The 19,666-nt window shown below is 35.5% G+C and overlaps 1 protein-coding gene across 1 annotated transcript; it reads right to left on the minus strand.

Annotated features, from left to right (window-relative positions):
- Nucleotides 1-864: 864 nt before the first annotated feature.
- LOC148273391 (suppressor of cytokine signaling 2-like) lies at nucleotides 865-18,826 on the minus strand. Its single transcript, XM_088238770.1, has 2 exons — nucleotides 16,668-18,826; nucleotides 865-2,612 (listed from the first exon to the last, which is right to left on the minus strand). Exons 1-2 carry the CDS (start codon nucleotides 16,753-16,755, stop codon nucleotides 1,921-1,923), a joined length of 780 nt encoding a protein of 259 aa, XP_088094896.1. The 5' UTR covers nucleotides 16,756-18,826; the 3' UTR covers nucleotides 865-1,920.
- Nucleotides 18,827-19,666: the final 840 nt, after the last annotated feature.

The following is a 19,666-nucleotide window of genomic DNA, read 5'->3' on the forward strand; positions in this document are numbered from 1 at the left end:
TTACCGAAGAAGATACTAATTTTTGTACACAAATATCGGTTTTTCTTTTTAGTAACTTCCCATTGCAATCTAGTAATGTTTGCTTTTAGCTCGCAAGTCAATATTGTTACAATTTTTCAAATCATATTTATACCGTGTGATTTATTGTCACATTTATGTCCTGTTACTGTATTTATGTTTTATTGTTGTATTGTAAGCTGTATTTTTGCAAATAAACACTGTTTTATTAAAAAATAAAACTAAATGCTCTGGAAGAGTAAACCAGTTTTTATTATTTTATGGGAAAGTACATCGATGTTAGGACTAAAACTAGAATATTAATGTAAAGATTTTTGTAATTATGTACACTGAAACCTCGCTTTAAAAGGTTTCGAAATAAAATAATAATTTTGTAAAAAATTAAATTTAAAAAAATATTGCACACTGATTTAACAATGTGTAACAATAATATAATTTTACTTTTCTTTATTGGAATGCCCTATGTCGTTTTTAGTAAATCGGTACTTGATTTACAATATATTAAGTATTTTGATGTCATGTCATCATATGGAAGATAAAAATGAAGGTACAATAAACAAAAAGTAAACAACTTAATTTTTTAAAATCCCAAATTGATTTTCATACAAGGAAACCTATCCAGCATTGTCATCTTATTTAGTATACATTGTTAACATGGTACTGTGGAACGTATTCTCCTTGTAAAGTTGTTCCAGTGCACTAGTTTATAAAATGTATATTTGTTACATCAAAACAAATAAAGATAAAATGCAATACAAAACTGACTTACTTCTACTTTCTGGGAATAATCAGTAATAAAGTATACTCATAAGGATGATGTGGGTAAAATAATGAATAAAAGAATAATTATGTATATAATAAATATTTAATGCTCTTGGTGATAAATTATTGTATAATATGTTTCTTATGAGAACATTCATACAAAAAATATCTTATTAGTTTATTGCGTACATACTATAAGCTACCTATGAATTTAGTTTACTTAAGCCTACTTTACAAATATATAATTAAGTAAAAACGAATATCGTTTTTATTTAATTCCTTATAATAATATACACATTGTCAAGTTAATTGACAACTTAGCTTGTACCGAGTTAGGTCCATACATAATAAAGGAAACTGCATACATTGTATATAATATGTAAGGCAACTTCGTAACTCGAGGAATCTACTTCCTATTCCACACTGGCAAGTCTTTATTTCAACTCTATATTTCTTGGAGTCTTTCGGGGACACTGCTTTACATTTTTATTTCAAATTTACAAACAACTTATTTATAAAGATAAATACTGTATTTTTCGCATGTCCACTTTAATGAACTGTTTAATGGCAGTGGTCAGCTTAACTAAGTTTATAGCACAGCACAGTAAGGTTGTCATAAACGATAGTAGAAAAGTAGTGCTAGACAGATGATATACATTCTAATATTTACGAATAAAATAACAATATTGATTTCTTAACATTCAAGTTCAGTTATGTCAAATAAATTCGCAGATCTATGTATGTCGAATGAAATTTCCCACAGTGAGTTGAGATTTATTAAATCCAATTGATTGTAAAAAAAAAACAATTTTCCTAACTACAAACTAATAATTGTTTAACTACTTAAGAATACAAATAAATAATTACAGGAACATTCGGCTGCAAGCCGGCATATATACTAATTAGAAATTATTTACATTTGTGACAGATTTCCACGGAAAGTACACTGGTACTTTATAAGAATATAAGGAGAGAAAGGAGTCGCTCCCGTCGTAATGATTCCTACGCTACTTTAAGGGTATTCAGATTTTTGTACATAGACCGATGTCTTACAAATAAAATAATAGTACGTCTCGCTTCGAGAAAGTGAATTTGTTTAGCTTATTGGAAAATAAATAATAAGAGACTGCGAGGAAGGGGTCAGCAGGTATAGGGGTAGTCCTGAAGGTAGTCTTGGAGGCAGGCGGGGAGACCTAGGCAGCGGGAGGGCGGCAGGAGCGGCAGCGAGGGCGCGGCGGCGGCGCGCACGGCGCGGTGCACGGCGAGGCGCGCCAGGTGCGCCAGCGGCGCGGGGGCGCGCAGCAGCGGGCGGCGCAGCTCCACGCTGGAGTGGCGCGCGCCCGCCGGGTCCACCCACATGAGGCGGCGCGTGGCCTCCGCGTAGTGCTCCACGAGCCGCACCACGCAGTCGAACTGCGGCATGAGGTCCGCCGCGCCCGGCAGGGCGTCCAGCCGGAACAGGCCGCGCGCGTACTGCAGCCGCACGGACGTGGGCCCGCGCGCCGTCTGCACGCTGAGCGAGAACAGGTAGTTGTGCGCGCCCGAGTCGCGCACCAGGAACGTGCCGGGCTCGGAGCGCGCCAGCACCTTGCTGCTGGCTTGCCACGTCAGGTCCTCGTAGTACCAGCCGGACTGACGCAGGCGGCATTGCGCGCGCGCGATGCGCAGCAGGTCCAGGTCGGGCGGCGGCGGCGGCGGCGCGGGCGGCGCGCACGGCGGCGCGGGGCACGCGCCCCCCGCGAGCGGGAACACGTGCCGGCACTTGGGGCAGCTGGCCAGGCTCACCATGGCGGGGGCGGGGGCGGGGGCAGCCTGAGCTCCGGCGCCATACCCTGCAATAGACAATAGACGAAGTTCATTATTAATCTGAAGAATCGAGCGGAACCCTTCGTCGCATCTAAATACGACCGATCCGGGAAGAAAAAAACGGCTTTAAGCTAAAATAAAATAAAAAATTGCGACAGTACGAGTTTAATTCGCTGTAATTCTACGCATGTCCAATAACTAGTAACATTTTGGGTGGTAATTGGTCACCGATAATATTGTCCATGGACATGGATTACCGAGAACGGTTGGAGAGTTCCCAAATGGGACGCTGTAAACATCACGCTCGGTATAACGGCTCGGACACCGTCACACTGCCACTCGCGCCGTAGGTACTAGTACCTAGGTACTATTACAGAAATATTATTTCCGAACAAACATAAACACAACACAGGTGCAGTGTACCTTTTAACAATTCTAATGAAGTATATTAATGATATAATATAACCGTTACCCCGAGTGCTTATTAAGGTTTAGAGGGAATCTAAATAGGAATTATACAAAAATATAATTCGAACGTTAAATATAATCGCTGTAAAATTTGGGCTTCGTACAAATGTGATTTAACTGGGTAAATTTAGGAATCGTGACTGACTCAACAAGTCAGATGTGCGAGTCGATCACCGTATTGTTAGGCCCGGCCGGTTGTATTTACCACCCGACACGCTCTACGGTATGTGTTGCATGTTGACTGCTTCCGTCGGCGTCGGTAGGAACACCACGCCGAACGACAACAATCAGATTCCCGGAACGCGCCGCTATTACGTGGAAAATTCATATTTTTGCGTCGTCTACTGCGGGTGGTTTTCCGTCGCACATCGCACACACCCTCAACAGCGTCACTCCGGTACTGTGTACTGTGTACCCCTCGACTGTTCAATGTCACTGGTTGATTCGCCTACCGCCTGTAACGCCGCCGCGAGACTTATTTTTGGAATCTCTGATATCCACCGCTTCGGGAATTACGCTGGCTACGCGCACCACAGAGGGTGGTATACAAATACGAATGTTGTCTTACGCGTACGTCACCGAGAGCAACGTCGCTCCGAATATTTGAAAGGACTATGTATGTATTCCGAATGAACTAGCCTACAGACGTCTTTACGCTTAGAACAGATACGTCTACAGCGATAGGAAAAGCCATTATTATACCGTACACAGCCAATGTACTAAATTCGGTGAACGCGCATTTGCGGTTTTAGGCTCTGTGGCATAGAATGCTCTCCCGACAGAAGTGCGGAACTGAAGTGATGTTTTGGAATAAAATTAAACCAATCTATTATCCAAATATTTTTTATCGAATCTTAGCGCGTAATGACAAAATAAATTATTTCACTGAAAAGTTTTACTGAAATTTGAAGTCAAATTAAATTGAATGGTGCATAAAATCCCCTTCGTAAAGTGCTCTTCGGGTAATATGGCGCTCGTATATGATGTTATTCATAATAATAATAACTGTTCGCGAGATTAGCCTGGCTGTGACGTAGAGACACTATATAGACGAAGCACTAGATGGAGACGTTGGCGAGACACACTATAGATGTGCATATCAATATATCCGAAATGGAAGAGGAATGCTAAATCAGTTTAGAAAATACAGTTAACCAGCGCCATCGCATGTTTATACAGCTCTCGGCTATCGCATGGTCGGCGGGCTTTCTAGGAATCTGGAGGATCTATCTGCGCATCTATAGCTGCAATCATCAATCCGCTGTATTGTTAGACTAGGGAGACTATTCTCGGAAAAGATAATATTTTAGCGCTTGATCTTACTGCGCGATTAGCATTATTAGCGATAATTTTACAATATCGGCGCTTGAACAAAAATAACAATGAAAACATCCGCCGTTAGTACTATCGGAGTTCACACTTTCGCACGAGCAGCCAAAAGAAGAATCTTGCCAAAAAAAATATTTATTTAACTACATGAAATCTACCGTTTTAGAGACCAAAAGCGGCTTTTGATTTCACTGTATTTTGTTAGTATTAAAATATACGCAATGTTGTAAGTGCAATGAGTCTTTATCGACACAACTTGTATAAGGCCGATGTAAATTTTGAAAAGAGCGTTTTAGGCAAATACGAAATATAAAGTGTACCTCTCTGTTAACGATGGTCGTAATACACGTTACAGTACGTATGTAGATATTAAATGCATACGAACACAAAGTACAGTTTCGAGTAATAACTTGGAACTGGTATAGTGTTTCGACTCTGAGAGCCAAATCTCGACTGGAGATCTCCTCGGTGAGTTTCTATTCCGACATCTCTCGGCTTCACGGAATCGCCTTTCTCTACAACACTACAACAGTCGCCAACCGCCAACCGGCGCGCAACCAGTCGGATGCGATGTCGAAACCGAGCACTTCGTTTAGATGTTGCGATAAGTAAAGGAAATTATATTTCGTGGAAGTAAGAATCTGCGTAATAATAAACATTTAATCATTTCCTACTGGATAAGCTACGAACGTAAATACACAGTGATAAAGGAAACATGCGACCGAAGGCCCAGCGTTTAGCGGCAACCGGCAACCGAAGGAAAGACAAGTTTTTATGTTAATTTTTGGTCGATTCTGTCAATTTCCTTCGAACGAATATTGACGAGTCACGATTCAATGAAAATTATTACCGATAGTAAATATATTAAAAAATATATGCTGCCTCGGTTTGGCACTGAAGTCTCGTCGCTTTGCGGATGTTTGAATTAATTTCTACCTATATAAGCTGACGACTGTATTTTTGTATTTAGTTTTTTATGTACAAGTATGTAACATTGAAAAAATAGATCCTACAGCATTATTAAATCCGCGAGGTTAAAACCAAACAGTAAAGAAAATCTAGGAAGTAGAAAGTGAAGTAGTCAGCTATAAACCTTTGGCCTTGCATAGATACGATGTAGTTTCCTTTCGACTTGTAGCGCGATCATTTTTGTAAATAATAACCGGGATTGTAGACAAGTCGGTTACAGTCAGAGAGAGGAGAGGCGGGTACGAAGAGGCGTGAAGTGAGTAGAGAGGTACCCTCGGCCTAATTTTTTCTGTTAATCATTCCCGAGAGTACCTAGGCTCAGATTCTTCTTATTGAACGCACTATTCTGAGAAACCGAGTCATCATTCCTAATAAAGCGAACGACAGACGCTCGATCCGCCTGGCTACATAAGGAGAGGCTAAGCCAGTTTCCCTTCGATGGGATGCCCTTAGGGCGAGACGGATAAAGAGATAATCAAACTGTACAATGAAATTTAATTATCCCAAAGCCAACAAAGGGTACGAGGAGAGTGATTAAAATTCCCACCAGACGTGTTCATAAAGGAAGGATTGTTAGAAGCTTCGGTATTACAGTAAACGTTCACTTCGCTAGATAATAATAATATTTAAACTAAGCACATGTGTCCGACACTTTTCGTAATACATAATCGCAATGGCGAAGTTCTAAATATAGTCCAATAGTGAGAAGTACACGAACCTCGAGCGAGGCTGAATGATCGACCATTTGGATAGTATAGTATAAACATGGAGGACTTTAATTTAGGATATTACGCCAATGTTCATCATTAAAACCGATCTCGAGTTCGAATTAAAGGATTAAAAGATTTGTTTGGAAACATTAAAAAGCGGTCATTTGAATATTGCGTTGCGAGCTATGAATGAATTGGTCTTAAAGCGAAATAGGGTTACTCGTGCAGAGAGTAAAATCAATCTCGCTTCGGTCGACATCAGCGGGAAATAGACGCAATCAATAATTCATTGTTTGCGAATTTCAAATATTACGATGAATAAAACCGAGCTAAGAAAATAAATTATTTGTTGATGAGTAAGATTTACATACATACGTTGGTAAAAATAAAAATACAGAGTTCGTTTTATGAAGTATACGCACAATCGATTGTATAATAATGATTACACGCGGCGGATAAAGTACGAACATTATTATGATAATTTACATACGTGTGATGTGCAAAAAGAAAACAAAAGTGTTTGTCCTCACTTTTCCGTGACAGATGGTATTAATTACAATACTACCAGTTGCCAGAGTAAAGTGATTAGCATAATATTTCTACCGACACATGCAAACTGATTCTCGGAATAATGCAAACGTGCCTATAAAATTATAGCACTCGCGCTGCGTCTCGGCTCTTGCGTCTCTAGTCTCTGCCTCTCCGTGTCTCTACGGCGAAACGTACATCGAAGAAAAGGTTTTATTAGGAGACATAACAGCGGTTAATATTCAGTCGTTCAGTCTAAAAATACAAGCGATGGATCAAAACATGTTAATACGTTGAATAAAAACGAGGAAACGATAATGTTTACAATGTCACGTACCCATTTAAATTAATAATATATTTTACATTTATCCATATGTACATTTATTTAACATGTCACGTATTCATTTATTTTATTTTTACAAAAAAATTGCACTAGCTTAAATTTTTTACACGTGTTTTTTCTTAATTTTTATATTGTTAGTAAATAAAGTATAATATAATCATTTTAAGAAAAGTGTTCCGCTATCGCAGATTTGTCAGGATGCCCAAGTTTACACGCTCTGCTGTGTTCGTCAATCCTTTTCTTTGCTGTGCGCCCTGTTTGTCCTATGTTCACTCAGTTTACCACTCAGCACTCAGTTTACCCTGAGGAGCCGGCTCCTGCAACGGTAGCCGAAACGTCGAAACAAATCCAACACACACGGTATCACCCAAAAAAGAAACATATTGATAACAGTGACCGTGAAAACCTTCGCTCCTATTGAACTGCATCCAATTCAAATAATGGTAAAATTCAGGCAAATAAGTGTCATAATTACAATTTACTAAAAACATTTGTGTAAGTAGTTTATATTGGAAACACAATAAATAAACTAATTAAATACCTCGCTAAACCAATTAAGGACGTGCTAATGAAACAAAGATAGTACAGTTGACGTAATAATTGTTCACCGGAATCGGCAGAAGTGCAGACTTTACTTCCCAATATGGGACGTGCTGAGTTGAAAGCTAAAAAGTGGGACCCGGAGGCGAAAAACACCGCTTTATACCAAAAATAAATGACACCAAACAAAAGACAAATTAACTTCTGGGAAATAACAGGGTCCGGGACAAGTAATGAGAAACAACTTCGGTAGACATACTCGATGCGAGTACAAGGCAACGCGGGGCGGCCAACTGTTGATCGCGCTGCCCTCCTTCGCTTATTTTGTTACGCCGCGCCGATAGATACTCAATTACCGCCTCGACGCAAGAGAATAATTAATATTGTACGAGTATGTAGGTGAAATTAGTTCGAAACGGCTTATCGAGTTGAGTTTATAACTCGCTTTACATGACATGGCATCGTGAATTTACTCAATTTAAAGTAAAACTATAATTGGAGTCGAGAGCTAAGAGTAATGATCTAATAGAGCAGAATGATCCATTCTATGATTAATGACCACGAACTTAGCTACATATTACAGCAATACAACGGGCCGTGGGTACTCGGGTTGAGAATTGCGAGCGCTAACCGAAACTGTCCGCTACACGTTTGTTGTTAAACTGAAACCAAACTAACACTGTGGAACGCGTTTGCCCTATGCAATAGAGCTTGAAGGCAGAGTAATAATTCTCTAGAACGTAAATGCCTAGACTTCCATATTTCCTTATTTAAGGTATTCCCCATCCCTGTTGTAATTTGTTAATCTTAATGACTTCCGAGTGGGTGAAATCCAGTCTTTCGTCTACGAACATTTGGGCAAACTCAAATATTGTAATAAAACCAACTGGTCCAAGAAGAAGTTAAAAAAATGAAAATTGTTTTCAGGCGTTGCCTAGTATGCTAAATAATTCAGTCAGATGAATCTCTTCACAACAATAAAGGTTTCAGCTCTTTAAATTCACTAAAATCAATAAATGGAAGATAGGCAAAATGGTGAATGATACACAGTGTGTAAAGTGGCCACTTAAACCAGCCAATGATAACCAGTCATATTAGTGTGCCTAATGTTGCAATCGGTTCCTATATGGGCAAATGCCTGTTCTAAGAAACCGATTTGTTGCGGCAAATATGTTTATCGAATATGTTTCCCATAAATAAAAATAATATTAAAGAAAGATAAAAACAGTTTTAGCGCAAGAAAAAAATATACAGGTACAGTTTATGTTAATACAAAAAAAATAATGAGAAAAAAGATTTATAAATGATTTAATGGAATCCCATAATGTTTAGATTACTATCCTAAACAAATTTTCTTTTTCCTTACTTCCAATGTCTGTCAAACAAATCGTAATGATTTTTTCAGTACTGCTGTTTTTTCAGATTTCCAAACACACAGGTTAAGTATATAGTTTTGGTCCGTTATATAGAAATGATTTTCGGAATACTGCTGTACGTGTTATTGGAATAACCAAATCGTTTCTTGCTGTACTCCTGGAGTTAAGTTCAATGTGCAGCTGATATGTGGTGTAACAGGCAGAGAAAAGACTATTCATTTTAAGTTGAATGTGCACATTGAACTAAAAATAAGAAATAGTCATTTAACTACTGGTTTTGTTGGTATCTTCCTAAAACAGTGATCATGGACAGTGGCGGTTTTGCTATTAACATATACGTTTTTTCTCTTCTATAAACATCACGTATTTATTATTTATACATTAACGGTTCAAAGAACCTTTTACAAAAAAATAATAATTCACAGAAATAATCACAGCAGTGCACAATAATCATGTAGTACATAGTATGACATAATAGAATAATTAAAACCAAACAATTTAGTAAACATATAATACAAAAAGTTAAAAAGAAACATAACATTTCTAAATGAAGATAGCAATAACCATGAGAAAATCTTACGTACTAAATATAAATATAACACAGTAAAGTTGAGAATAACTAGATAATAATAATAATAAAAAAATATACAACATTAGTACTTAAAAAATGAAAGTTTTTTGAGCAATAAAACAAAAATTAAAAAAGTTAAATTACTAAATAATAATACCTCTATTTAGTGAAATCATCATCATCAGTTGGTTGGAAGAAGTTGCCATTTGGCAATAAATCCACCAATGTACAATTTAAAATTATGTCTAACATGTTAAATAAAGAAATAAAAAATCACGTATTCCAGGAAACAAAGTTAAATTTAATAATATATTTTAAAATAAATCCATTATTTTTCTAAAAAATAACGAGTGAGAATTCGTTTTAATTCATGGACAGAATTTGTATTGAAGATATCGAATATTTGTTCTAATTCATTTCCATACCTATCTGTTTTATACAATTAAAATAAAGGTTACAAAATGGTTGTGTCACTTTTGTTATTGCTTCTTTTGTCGGAGGAAGTGTAGGATTTAAAAATTGTATACGCAATGACGAAATCTAATAAAATGCATTAAACAATATATTACAAATTACCGCCTAACACAAAAATTGATGTTCAAATGTTCGCAACTTCTGTTTAGTCGAGCCTCCCATGTATTCTAATGGATTTTGCAATCACCTTAAGGCCAGTGGTGTGTATGTGTGTATGTATACACATATGTGTGTGTGAGTGAGATCATCGGCCAGGTGGTGGGGTGGTGTGGGCATCACATACCGACGCACGAGATATTTATTTATTCGCAAAAACATACAGTGGACTTGCATGAAAATATTCATATTTACTATATTACCGAAAAGGAAAAACGAAACTCGGCATCGTATATTATAACATACAAGTATTTCCTCAAAATCTTGAAAAAAATATATTGGTACCTACCTCCAAGTGTAGACGGACGATTTATGGAGAAGTAGAATTTTTTTAATGATTTTTCCTGATAACAAGAAATTTGTTTTTAGAAAAACACGTATTTATTTTTATATGTAAAGTTAAGGGTTAACAGAACTCGTCCATGCACTTTGTAGCTGCAAGACGATTAGTAATCTAGCTTCAATAGGTAAATGTTATCAACTATCAAATATCCAAATTTAGTAAGTGAGGTCTAGAATTCCAACCGTCCATGCGCTCAGTAGCTGCAAGACTTGTTATCTAACTTCTATTTTTATAAATTTGTTTTCAATATCACGAAATCTCTAAACTTTATTGTCAAATAAAAAATGTAAATAGGGGCTAGATTTCTTACTGTCTATGCGCTCTGTAGCTGCAAGACGTGCTGTAATCTAGCTCCTGTATATCATAATTGGAGACGAGGAAAAAGAATCCCAACCGTCCATGCGCTCTGTAGCTGCAAGACGTGGTGGGATATTTATTAATTGTACAGCGCCCTTGAGGTGATTTTCACAAAAACGGCGCTATAAAAATTATCCATATATAATTAACTTATATTATAACTTATATTAATATATACATATAATTAACTTATATTGTGTGTAAAATGCTTTTGAACCCTAATTACGAGGAAATTCGGTAGTTAAAAAAAATAAGCCAAATCGTATTATCAGCGCTGAGTTTTTTTTAAGTTTCGTAATTTTTTAATTATTCCGTGTGTGATGTCACAAGTTCTCTTCGGCGAGTTCTGCCGATTGGTGAATTAGCATCCCATATGCCGGAAATCTATCACAACACGCTATCGTTGGTTGATTTGAAAGAACTATTGACGTTTTCAAATTAGTTATTTTTTTATTATATATTATATTATATAATTTTAATATCTACTACTTTTTATATCTACAATAAAAATAAAATATGCCAGTTAAAATTCTTATTTGTCATATATTATTATTAAACGTAATTATTTTTTTTACTTATTGTTATTTTGCTTGCCCTAAAAAAAGGCTTTGTATCAAAAAAAAAGTTTTTAACTCTTTGTACACAATCTAAATTGTACATTGGTGGACTTATTACCAAATGACAATTTCTTCCATCCAATCAATAAAATAAAAGTTTTATTTAGATAATTTAAGTTACAAAATGTATTCAATAGACAAAACAATAAAAAGCTAAAGACATGGAAAAATATAAATAACTATTAAACTAAGTATTTGTATTATAATATATACAGTCCCTTAAATTAATACTATTACTCATAGGGGAAAAAGGAATAAAGAGAAGAGGAGGATAGATTAAGGAAGAGAAAGGAGATGTTTGTTCAGACGCGATTTGTAGACTGTAGAAAAATTTTTGATAGTGGATGGGAGATTCTACAGTCGAAGCGCATGGACACTATGAGTTTGAGAAGGAAGAGGAATTGTGGATAGGTATTAAGAGGGTGCTTCGAGCATTAGAACGAAGAGGTAAACCATGAACTAAAAAGCGTTGAAATTTTTCTCGTGAATAGAAGTGAGAGGGAGTGATAGTCTCTCCGCTGTCTAATCTTGAGCAATTTCAGTCGCCTACGATAATCACAAATGTGGTCATATTTCCTAAGACCAAAAATATACCTAATGCATCTATTCTGAAGTCATTCAAATTTTATCGAGTTGCTCACAACTGAAATCAGTCATGGAAACATCAGCGTAGGTAATTAAGAATGGATAATAGAAAAGAAACGCCCGTACGAGTGAGCATTTGATTGTGTCCCGAGAATAAGCAGACTATTGTATACACATAGGCATACAATATTTTAGTGCGATATTGTGATTATTTAGTGTAGCCTGGGTGCAAGATACCCGGAAGGAGGAACATGAGAGAGGACTACTAATAAGTTCCAAATCCGGTATTCGCCCAGCGCCATCCGCGAGACTCGAACCAGAGGACATTGCCTTATAAGAGGGGGGTCACGAGGACCCCCGCCCCGCGCACACTGCACAGCGACAAGTGTGCGCTAATTAGGCGCATAGTGATCAAAATCCACAATTAGAATTAATCATATATGTATTATGTATCTACATAGTTTATAAAGAAACCATTTAGTAAAATAATTGGAGGCTTTATGTTTCAAAATGAATTCACTAAGATTTGTTTTAAATAGTCTTAATTTTGATGTTGAAAAAGTATATTATTTATTTGAAGAACATGTACAATTTTTTTTCTAATATTACCAAGGGATATTTTTTACTTAATGGTTTAATTATGATGCGAAAAAATAGTATTATATAAAAATAAAAACTGAGGATTAGGTTAATAGACTAAGTTATTTATGAATGTATGTAGGCAATGGTTTGATTTTTGATATTTAGTGAATTATTAAAAAACCTTCAATTTTTATTTTTTTAATTCTAGTGAAAAACACCTTTATTTATTTAAAATACAAAACATTTCATAGTCCCTAGACTGAAACCTGAAGCGTAGGAGTGATCATCTTACCTTCATGTAACAAAAATTATGATAAACATTAGCTGCGATTGGTGTACCAGTGCAGTGCCTTATGCACCATTAGGTGCAGAAAGGGAACGATGATGATGATAAAAAAAACATAATTTATTTTCCACGAATGAAGACGATGCTTAGATATGTTTTAAAATAACTGTAGGGCGTTTTATCCGTTAAAATTGACGAACGTTTCCAAAAAACGGAAACACAAATGAAATAATTAGTCCAATCCGAAGAGATTTCAATGAATCGGATCCGTGAAATATCAGAAGTGTATCCGGATATGTAAATAATATAGTGGATTCATTTTGATACAAAAGCGATGAAAGTTATTTTTGTGAAAGTTTTTTTGCATCAAATATCTACCGGTTGGCCAAATTAGCAAAACTTTTATTCATGGAAGTAAAAGTATGTTCGGGTATAAGTAAATCAAAAGTTTTTACATTCAAACATAATTAATAAATTCGCTACTTTCAAATAAGTACAAATATAAACTTGTCTATGGAATGTATATTCTGGGCAATAGACGTCACCTTAACGTTACGCTGCTATTTCATTAATGAAATAAATTATTAAAGATAATTCATTTCTGGGGCAATTTTCAGTTAATCTTAAATAACCGATTGCCGGCATTTATATAATATACTCGTATATAAGAGATAAAGTATCTATTTTACGCTTCGATCAATGTTTTATATTCATGATGGTTATGACAAAACTCGGTCGCTACTAGCCAATAAAAAAAAGGGTCAAACCGTTCTTATTTAAACATATAAAAAAATATTAATTATCTTTTAATATCCACTGAAAAAAGTGTTAGGAATTAATGACTAATCTTAAAACGCTGATTGAATTGTGGGGAATTTCTAAGACGATTACAATGCTAGCGGTTGATGATCACGAATAACTTGTTTTAGAGTGGGATTCTCCACGAAGGAATATTGTTAAGTATAACAATGATCACTCTCAATTGGAACTGCAAAAAAGAGGAAAATCATCACGTATTTGGATGACTAGCAAAAAAGAAAAGGAAAATAACTTATAATACGCTAATATTTGTGTCCAAACCACAGAAAATACAAAATTAGTGCACGTCGGCCACAATATAATAAAAAATAAATTAAACCGTTTATTTAGCAAACTTAGCAGGTTTTTAAGTTTTTTTTTTTACACTATCATTTTTTCTTTTTATTTATGTCACTAGGTAAACTTGGGTAGAATTTTAGTTTTGTAACTTTCAATGAAAAATTTCACGATTCGTCTAAAATAAACAAAATCAACATATACCTAATAAATGCGAAATGGATTTTAATGTGAAAGTAAAGTCAATTAAGAAACACGGTAGGTATATAATTTTAAAACCGAGTATAATATCAATTGGATAATTAAGTTTTTTTTTTATTGAGAACATAAATATTCAATGTAGGTAGGTATTTAAATGTTTATACATATGTATTATTTTTGCTACAATACAAACACATATTTGCTAAAGAATGTATACAGTAAAAAAGTTTAAAATACATAAAGTTGTTACTTTTTATGTTATTTTAAATACTCAAACAACAACAAAGAATAATAAGAATAAACACAACCTAAAAAAACATAAAGTACGAAAGTAAAATTGTATTAGACTCAATGAAATAGATTTAAATGGTGTTAATAAATTTAAAGACTGCTATTTTTTATCGGTAATATTATAATCTAGCTGTTACGAATATCCAATAGGTACTTTTATTGTATTTTTCGCAATACGCAAACGGAACGACTGACGCAAAAAACTCGAAAACAGTTTTTGTGCCGCTACCCCGCTACTCAAAGCAGACAGTATAATGATTATTAATTTATTGACGTTTGTATGCCAATCGTGACAGGTTCGAGACACTATTTTACATGGTCCAGAGAATAATTATCAAGCTAAGATAAATTTCTACATATTGTTATTAGAAGAGAAATCGGAATATATGAGTTTATCAATATATAAAAGAGTTCGACCCGTGGGTAATAGTTACCGCTGTGAATAAAGTTCCGATTGTCCCGAATCCGACAAGGTCGACGTGAGATTGTTTTAATTTTATTATTTTTGATTGATTATTATGCGTGCATTTTTTCACTTCTAGGTACGAACGTTCACAACATTTGCCACCTTGCACGCATAGCTACACGTATAATATACTAAATGAAAGATATGTCAGCCTCGTGGTGTAGTAGTTAGCGCGTTTGCCTGCCATGTAAGAGGTCTCTGGTTCAATTTCCGACATGGTTGACATGAAATATTGATTTAAAATTGTGTTTTTAGAATATAACATTTCATAGTTCCTGGACTGGCAACTGGAGCATAAGACCTAACCTCCATGTAACAAAAAATATCAAGATGCGCTGCGATGCAGCAAAGGGAAAGAAGATACGCTGTAAAATGTTATTATACATTGCAAAACAATTAATTATTTTGTAAACAAACTCATTTAATATATTTCTTTACTAAAAAAGCGAGACAACCAGTCTAAATCTTCAGATGCCAGTCCGAGGAAACTAAAATACAAATTAAAAAAAAAAAACTTCATGTCAACCTTCTGGCCGGGAATCGGCGCCGGCACCTCGTTTGAATTACGTTAATTAAGATATTTAAATAACTTATTTGGCAAGGTAATATGGAAGTACAGACAACTAAAGGACCTTTGACCTGCTGGCTGGTTTATTATATTGTGATTTATGATGCGTGTTGTAACAATGTTTTAAAAATAAATATATGCGTATCTACATAAAACATTCCTTTTGTACACGTGCGTGAGTGCGTACAGAGCGGATATTACAGATCTAGCATGTACATAAATTATTGTGATTTCCACAGAATTCTTGGATTTGTATTGCAGTTAGTTTATATTACAAGAGACTACTACGATACAATACAAATAAATATAACGAATACACATAAAATGTGGCTCATAATGAATTCAATAGAACAGAACTGAATGATTTCCAATGAAATGTCTATTAGCATACGTTGTATGGCTTCCGAGAATCACTCCTTATCATTAAGTGAGATATTTTTTTAGGATTCTATCCCTTGTTCGATCTTCGAAACAACGCAATAATAGCTGAGTTTACAGCGTTATTTTCAAAAACAAAAATCGCCTTATAGTGGATTACAGTATCGAGGAATATTAAAAGGTTTTTTTTCTAAACATTTGACAATGGCTAAACTCAATTTTGTATCGATGTTCAGAAAGAAAAATATTAACGAGTATTTTTCAATAATTTTTTTATATGAGTTTTCAGTTGTATAATCCAGAGTAGAAATAAAAATAACCTAATAATAACATTATGTCTAGGCTATGCCACTTCTCAGAGACTTAACATGGGTTCTAAACTAAAAATTAAATATAAAAAAACATTAAAAGAATTTTAAAATACTATTGTTTAAGGGTAGCGGAAAACTTTGACTCAGCTCGCGTGGAAAATGTTGTTTATAAACCAGAACGCATTTTCATTTTAGGATTATAAGCATCGTTAAATGGGTGGATACAAAACCAAATCTATTATTATTTGAATCACGAGAAATAGTTTATTCGGTTATAATATTTCAACTATTTGAACGATCGAGCAGGAAACAATTTTATGCCATAATAACAGTTATGCAAAGAACAACTTAATTCGTCCGAAATAAACAATGGATACAGATTTAGCACTAACGCTATCAGTTTTAGGAAAAATATGTATTGTAATAACATAATATAACACGTATACATTTTTGCTGCGAGCTTCCCGTTTCAAGAGAAACAATGTATTTATATTTTAATATTTTTGGTGGATCGCGAAAATAAAATATATGAATTACCGAAGGTTTTAGGGGAGATGATCATAATATTCCTCGGACGGGCCGGAAGATCCAGTCTGCGCTCGAACATAACCCCCCCAGAATCCATCAAAAGGGAGAGGCGCACGGGACGCGCAGAAGCGGTCCAAGGACCAGAGATGATCTCGAAGTGAACGATAATTTATCAAAAACCTCCGCGTTCATATTCAAACACACGACACTTTACATCGCGCGATGTTGAAAGACACACACAAAGAACACGGGTATATTTTTCTCAGAATTTCACAACGAAACACAAATTCCAAATCGGACACAGTTTTTTTTTTTGCAAAGAGGTATCCTTGTATCACTGTATAATCACTACGAATAACTCGGGTTTTTTAAAAACGATAATTCAGTTTTTATAAACAGTTTGAATATCGTTTTTGTCGTCCCGCGCACGGACTGTCAGCTCGCTGCAGAGTGTGATCTTGCACCGACGAGTGGCAGGGAGATTCGAACACGACCTCGCCGCACGAGAGCTGGTGGCGAACTGACGCGGCGGTGCGAGTGCCGACGCGCCATCTGCCGCCTGTCGGGACCGCAGCCGATACCCCGAAACGGCGGCCTTTCGAACTGGCATTTCGCGGAAAGCGGGTACGCGCGCCACCGCACACTCACAAACAAATCAAAACGAATGCGACAAAAGAGAAGAGGAATATTTCAACGATGATTCTTCCATCCGAACTCTTAAATTACATTGTTTATAAAGTGTACTATTTACTCCGAACGTAGCGTATCTACGTGCGGGCGTAAAAGCACGAAAGCCTGATATCGAACGAGACGAGGTCTTCGCGAAGTCGGGCGGCGTGTAAAAAGAGTCGGAGCGCTGACGCGCCGCTGAAAAGACAACGTTGTTTTTCTTTTAACGGCGTTTTTTGTCTTAACATTGCTACACGGTTCCGCGCTTTCCCGCAAGTCCGCGCGGATTGTGTTTTTTTGCAAAGAAACTCGCGACGAGTGGAACTTTCTAACCACCGATATAGCCAGCCAGAAGGACTTACCGAACAGCGGATAGTGCAAATCCAGCACCCACCCGCGGGCACGGCGCGGCGTACGGTTCTTCGCGGATTATTTATAATACGCGTGCATCAATTTGTTTCCCAGAAATTCGCCTATTAATAAAGTTAACCTTAAAAACAACAAAGCGACGCTAATAAATACTCCGCGGTATGCGTGACACGACGCGAATTCGCGGGAAATTGGGAGGTAAATATGCTTCGCTCCAAATTTCAAAACTGTTTCGAGCTCATTCTCTATTGGCCGTATTCAATGGGTTTATTGCGTGATTCGTGTTAACATTTATGCGATATCGAGGATTTAGTTAGAAATATCAGTTTTCGGGACTTAAATAAATGGATTACTTCCCTGAATTTTAAAATAAGAAGTAAGAAATTAAAGATGACTTTAATATGATTATTTATCGAAATTTATTGCAACAGAGAGGGACATTTTTAAGGTTGTATAAAAATTTTGGCATTTAAAGGGCTTATGACATGTCATAAATCATGAGTTGAGTTGCAAATGTAGATTAAAATCATACTTATGATGATTTGTAAATAGCGTTAAGCAAACATAGCAATATCCATCAGCCATTTTATTCGACCAATGACAGGCTTGAGATTTAAATTTTCAAAATGGCAACAAATATTAAGAAAGTTTTTTGAATTCGTGTTTCTATTAAAGCAAATTTATTAGTATCTTAAAGTTTAAGTTCAGTGAAATATAATTTCTAAAACGAAGACTCTCTGTGGCATTAGTGTAGCAGTTTTTGTTATTTTACTCGAAAACACCAAAACGGGAGTTTGCCATCTTCGCTTCCAATCCCCTTAATTCTTATGCCAGTTACTTTTATCGACAATATTTTGATATGTTCAAACGCGATGTCGCTGGATTCCACTCCCCAAGGGGTTAATTATATATTTTTAAGCATTGTCGTTAATATATTATATGTAATTAGGGCCAGATACTCGTAGGACCATAAAACAACATTCTTATGATAAGCTCGACCCCTTTGAAGTTGTTATTTTATATAATAAGAAAATTAGAATATTGTGATCGTTTATGTCGCTCCCCAGCTGCGCTTGATGTTGAAAGATACGAGTAGGTAGTTAGGTACTTAGTATTATATTTTAAGAACAGCGAGGGAGTCTATGGGTAAAATAATAATACTAGGAATAGCAACACATAAATCAAAATCGAATTTGGAACGCTCATTTGAGAAGTCTCGCGCCCATAGACGGGAGAAAAACAACGCTGTCAAACATCACAGGAAAAGTAGAAATAAAACTAGCGTTTTATGAAAATGAGGTATAGTAAAATAATATATAAATAAAACACGTTATTAGGAAGCGAGGGAAATGGCATTTAAATAATATATTTAAAAATAAATTAAGACACATTCTATCTGGGTGCGATACACTCCCACTTGCTTTAAAATGATGCGCACGCTTACACACGCCTGAATTTTACTCTCACACAAACACATCCTTTAACATACGCACGCACATATTAAAAATGTACCATAATTTAATATGTACACTTTTTATTTAGAAGCTTCGCAGGTCTGTCTTAACGTATCTTTATTATGTAATGAAATCATTGTTAAACTTATAACATTAGAAAACAAACACTGATTTGAGTCTACTGAACATTTTATTTTAACAAACATAAAAAATATAAAAACAAAATTCACAGAACTAAAGAAACTATTTTTTTAAAAATATTTTTTATATTTGTAACAATAAAGTGTTCAGTAGACTCAAATCAGTGTTTAATTTCTAATATTATAAGTTTAAATATGGAGTTCTACAAAATAAACACCAAATCAATCAACAATCACTAATCATTGTTGATGGTTTGTTTCTGTAAAATAAATAAATAAGAAAAACGTGTCAATTTATTACACGTCAGTGCTTTATGCTGAAAAAGACATTTCAGAAGAGTACGTCACAAATCACAAATCATAAAAGAAACGTTAT

The sequence above is a fragment of the Micrasema longulum genome, unplaced genomic scaffold (assembly GCF_059751315.1).
Source record: "Micrasema longulum isolate JH-2025_06_02 unplaced genomic scaffold, ASM5975131v1 h1tg001965l, whole genome shotgun sequence".
Classification (NCBI taxonomy): Eukaryota; Metazoa; Arthropoda; class Insecta; order Trichoptera; family Brachycentridae; genus Micrasema; species Micrasema longulum.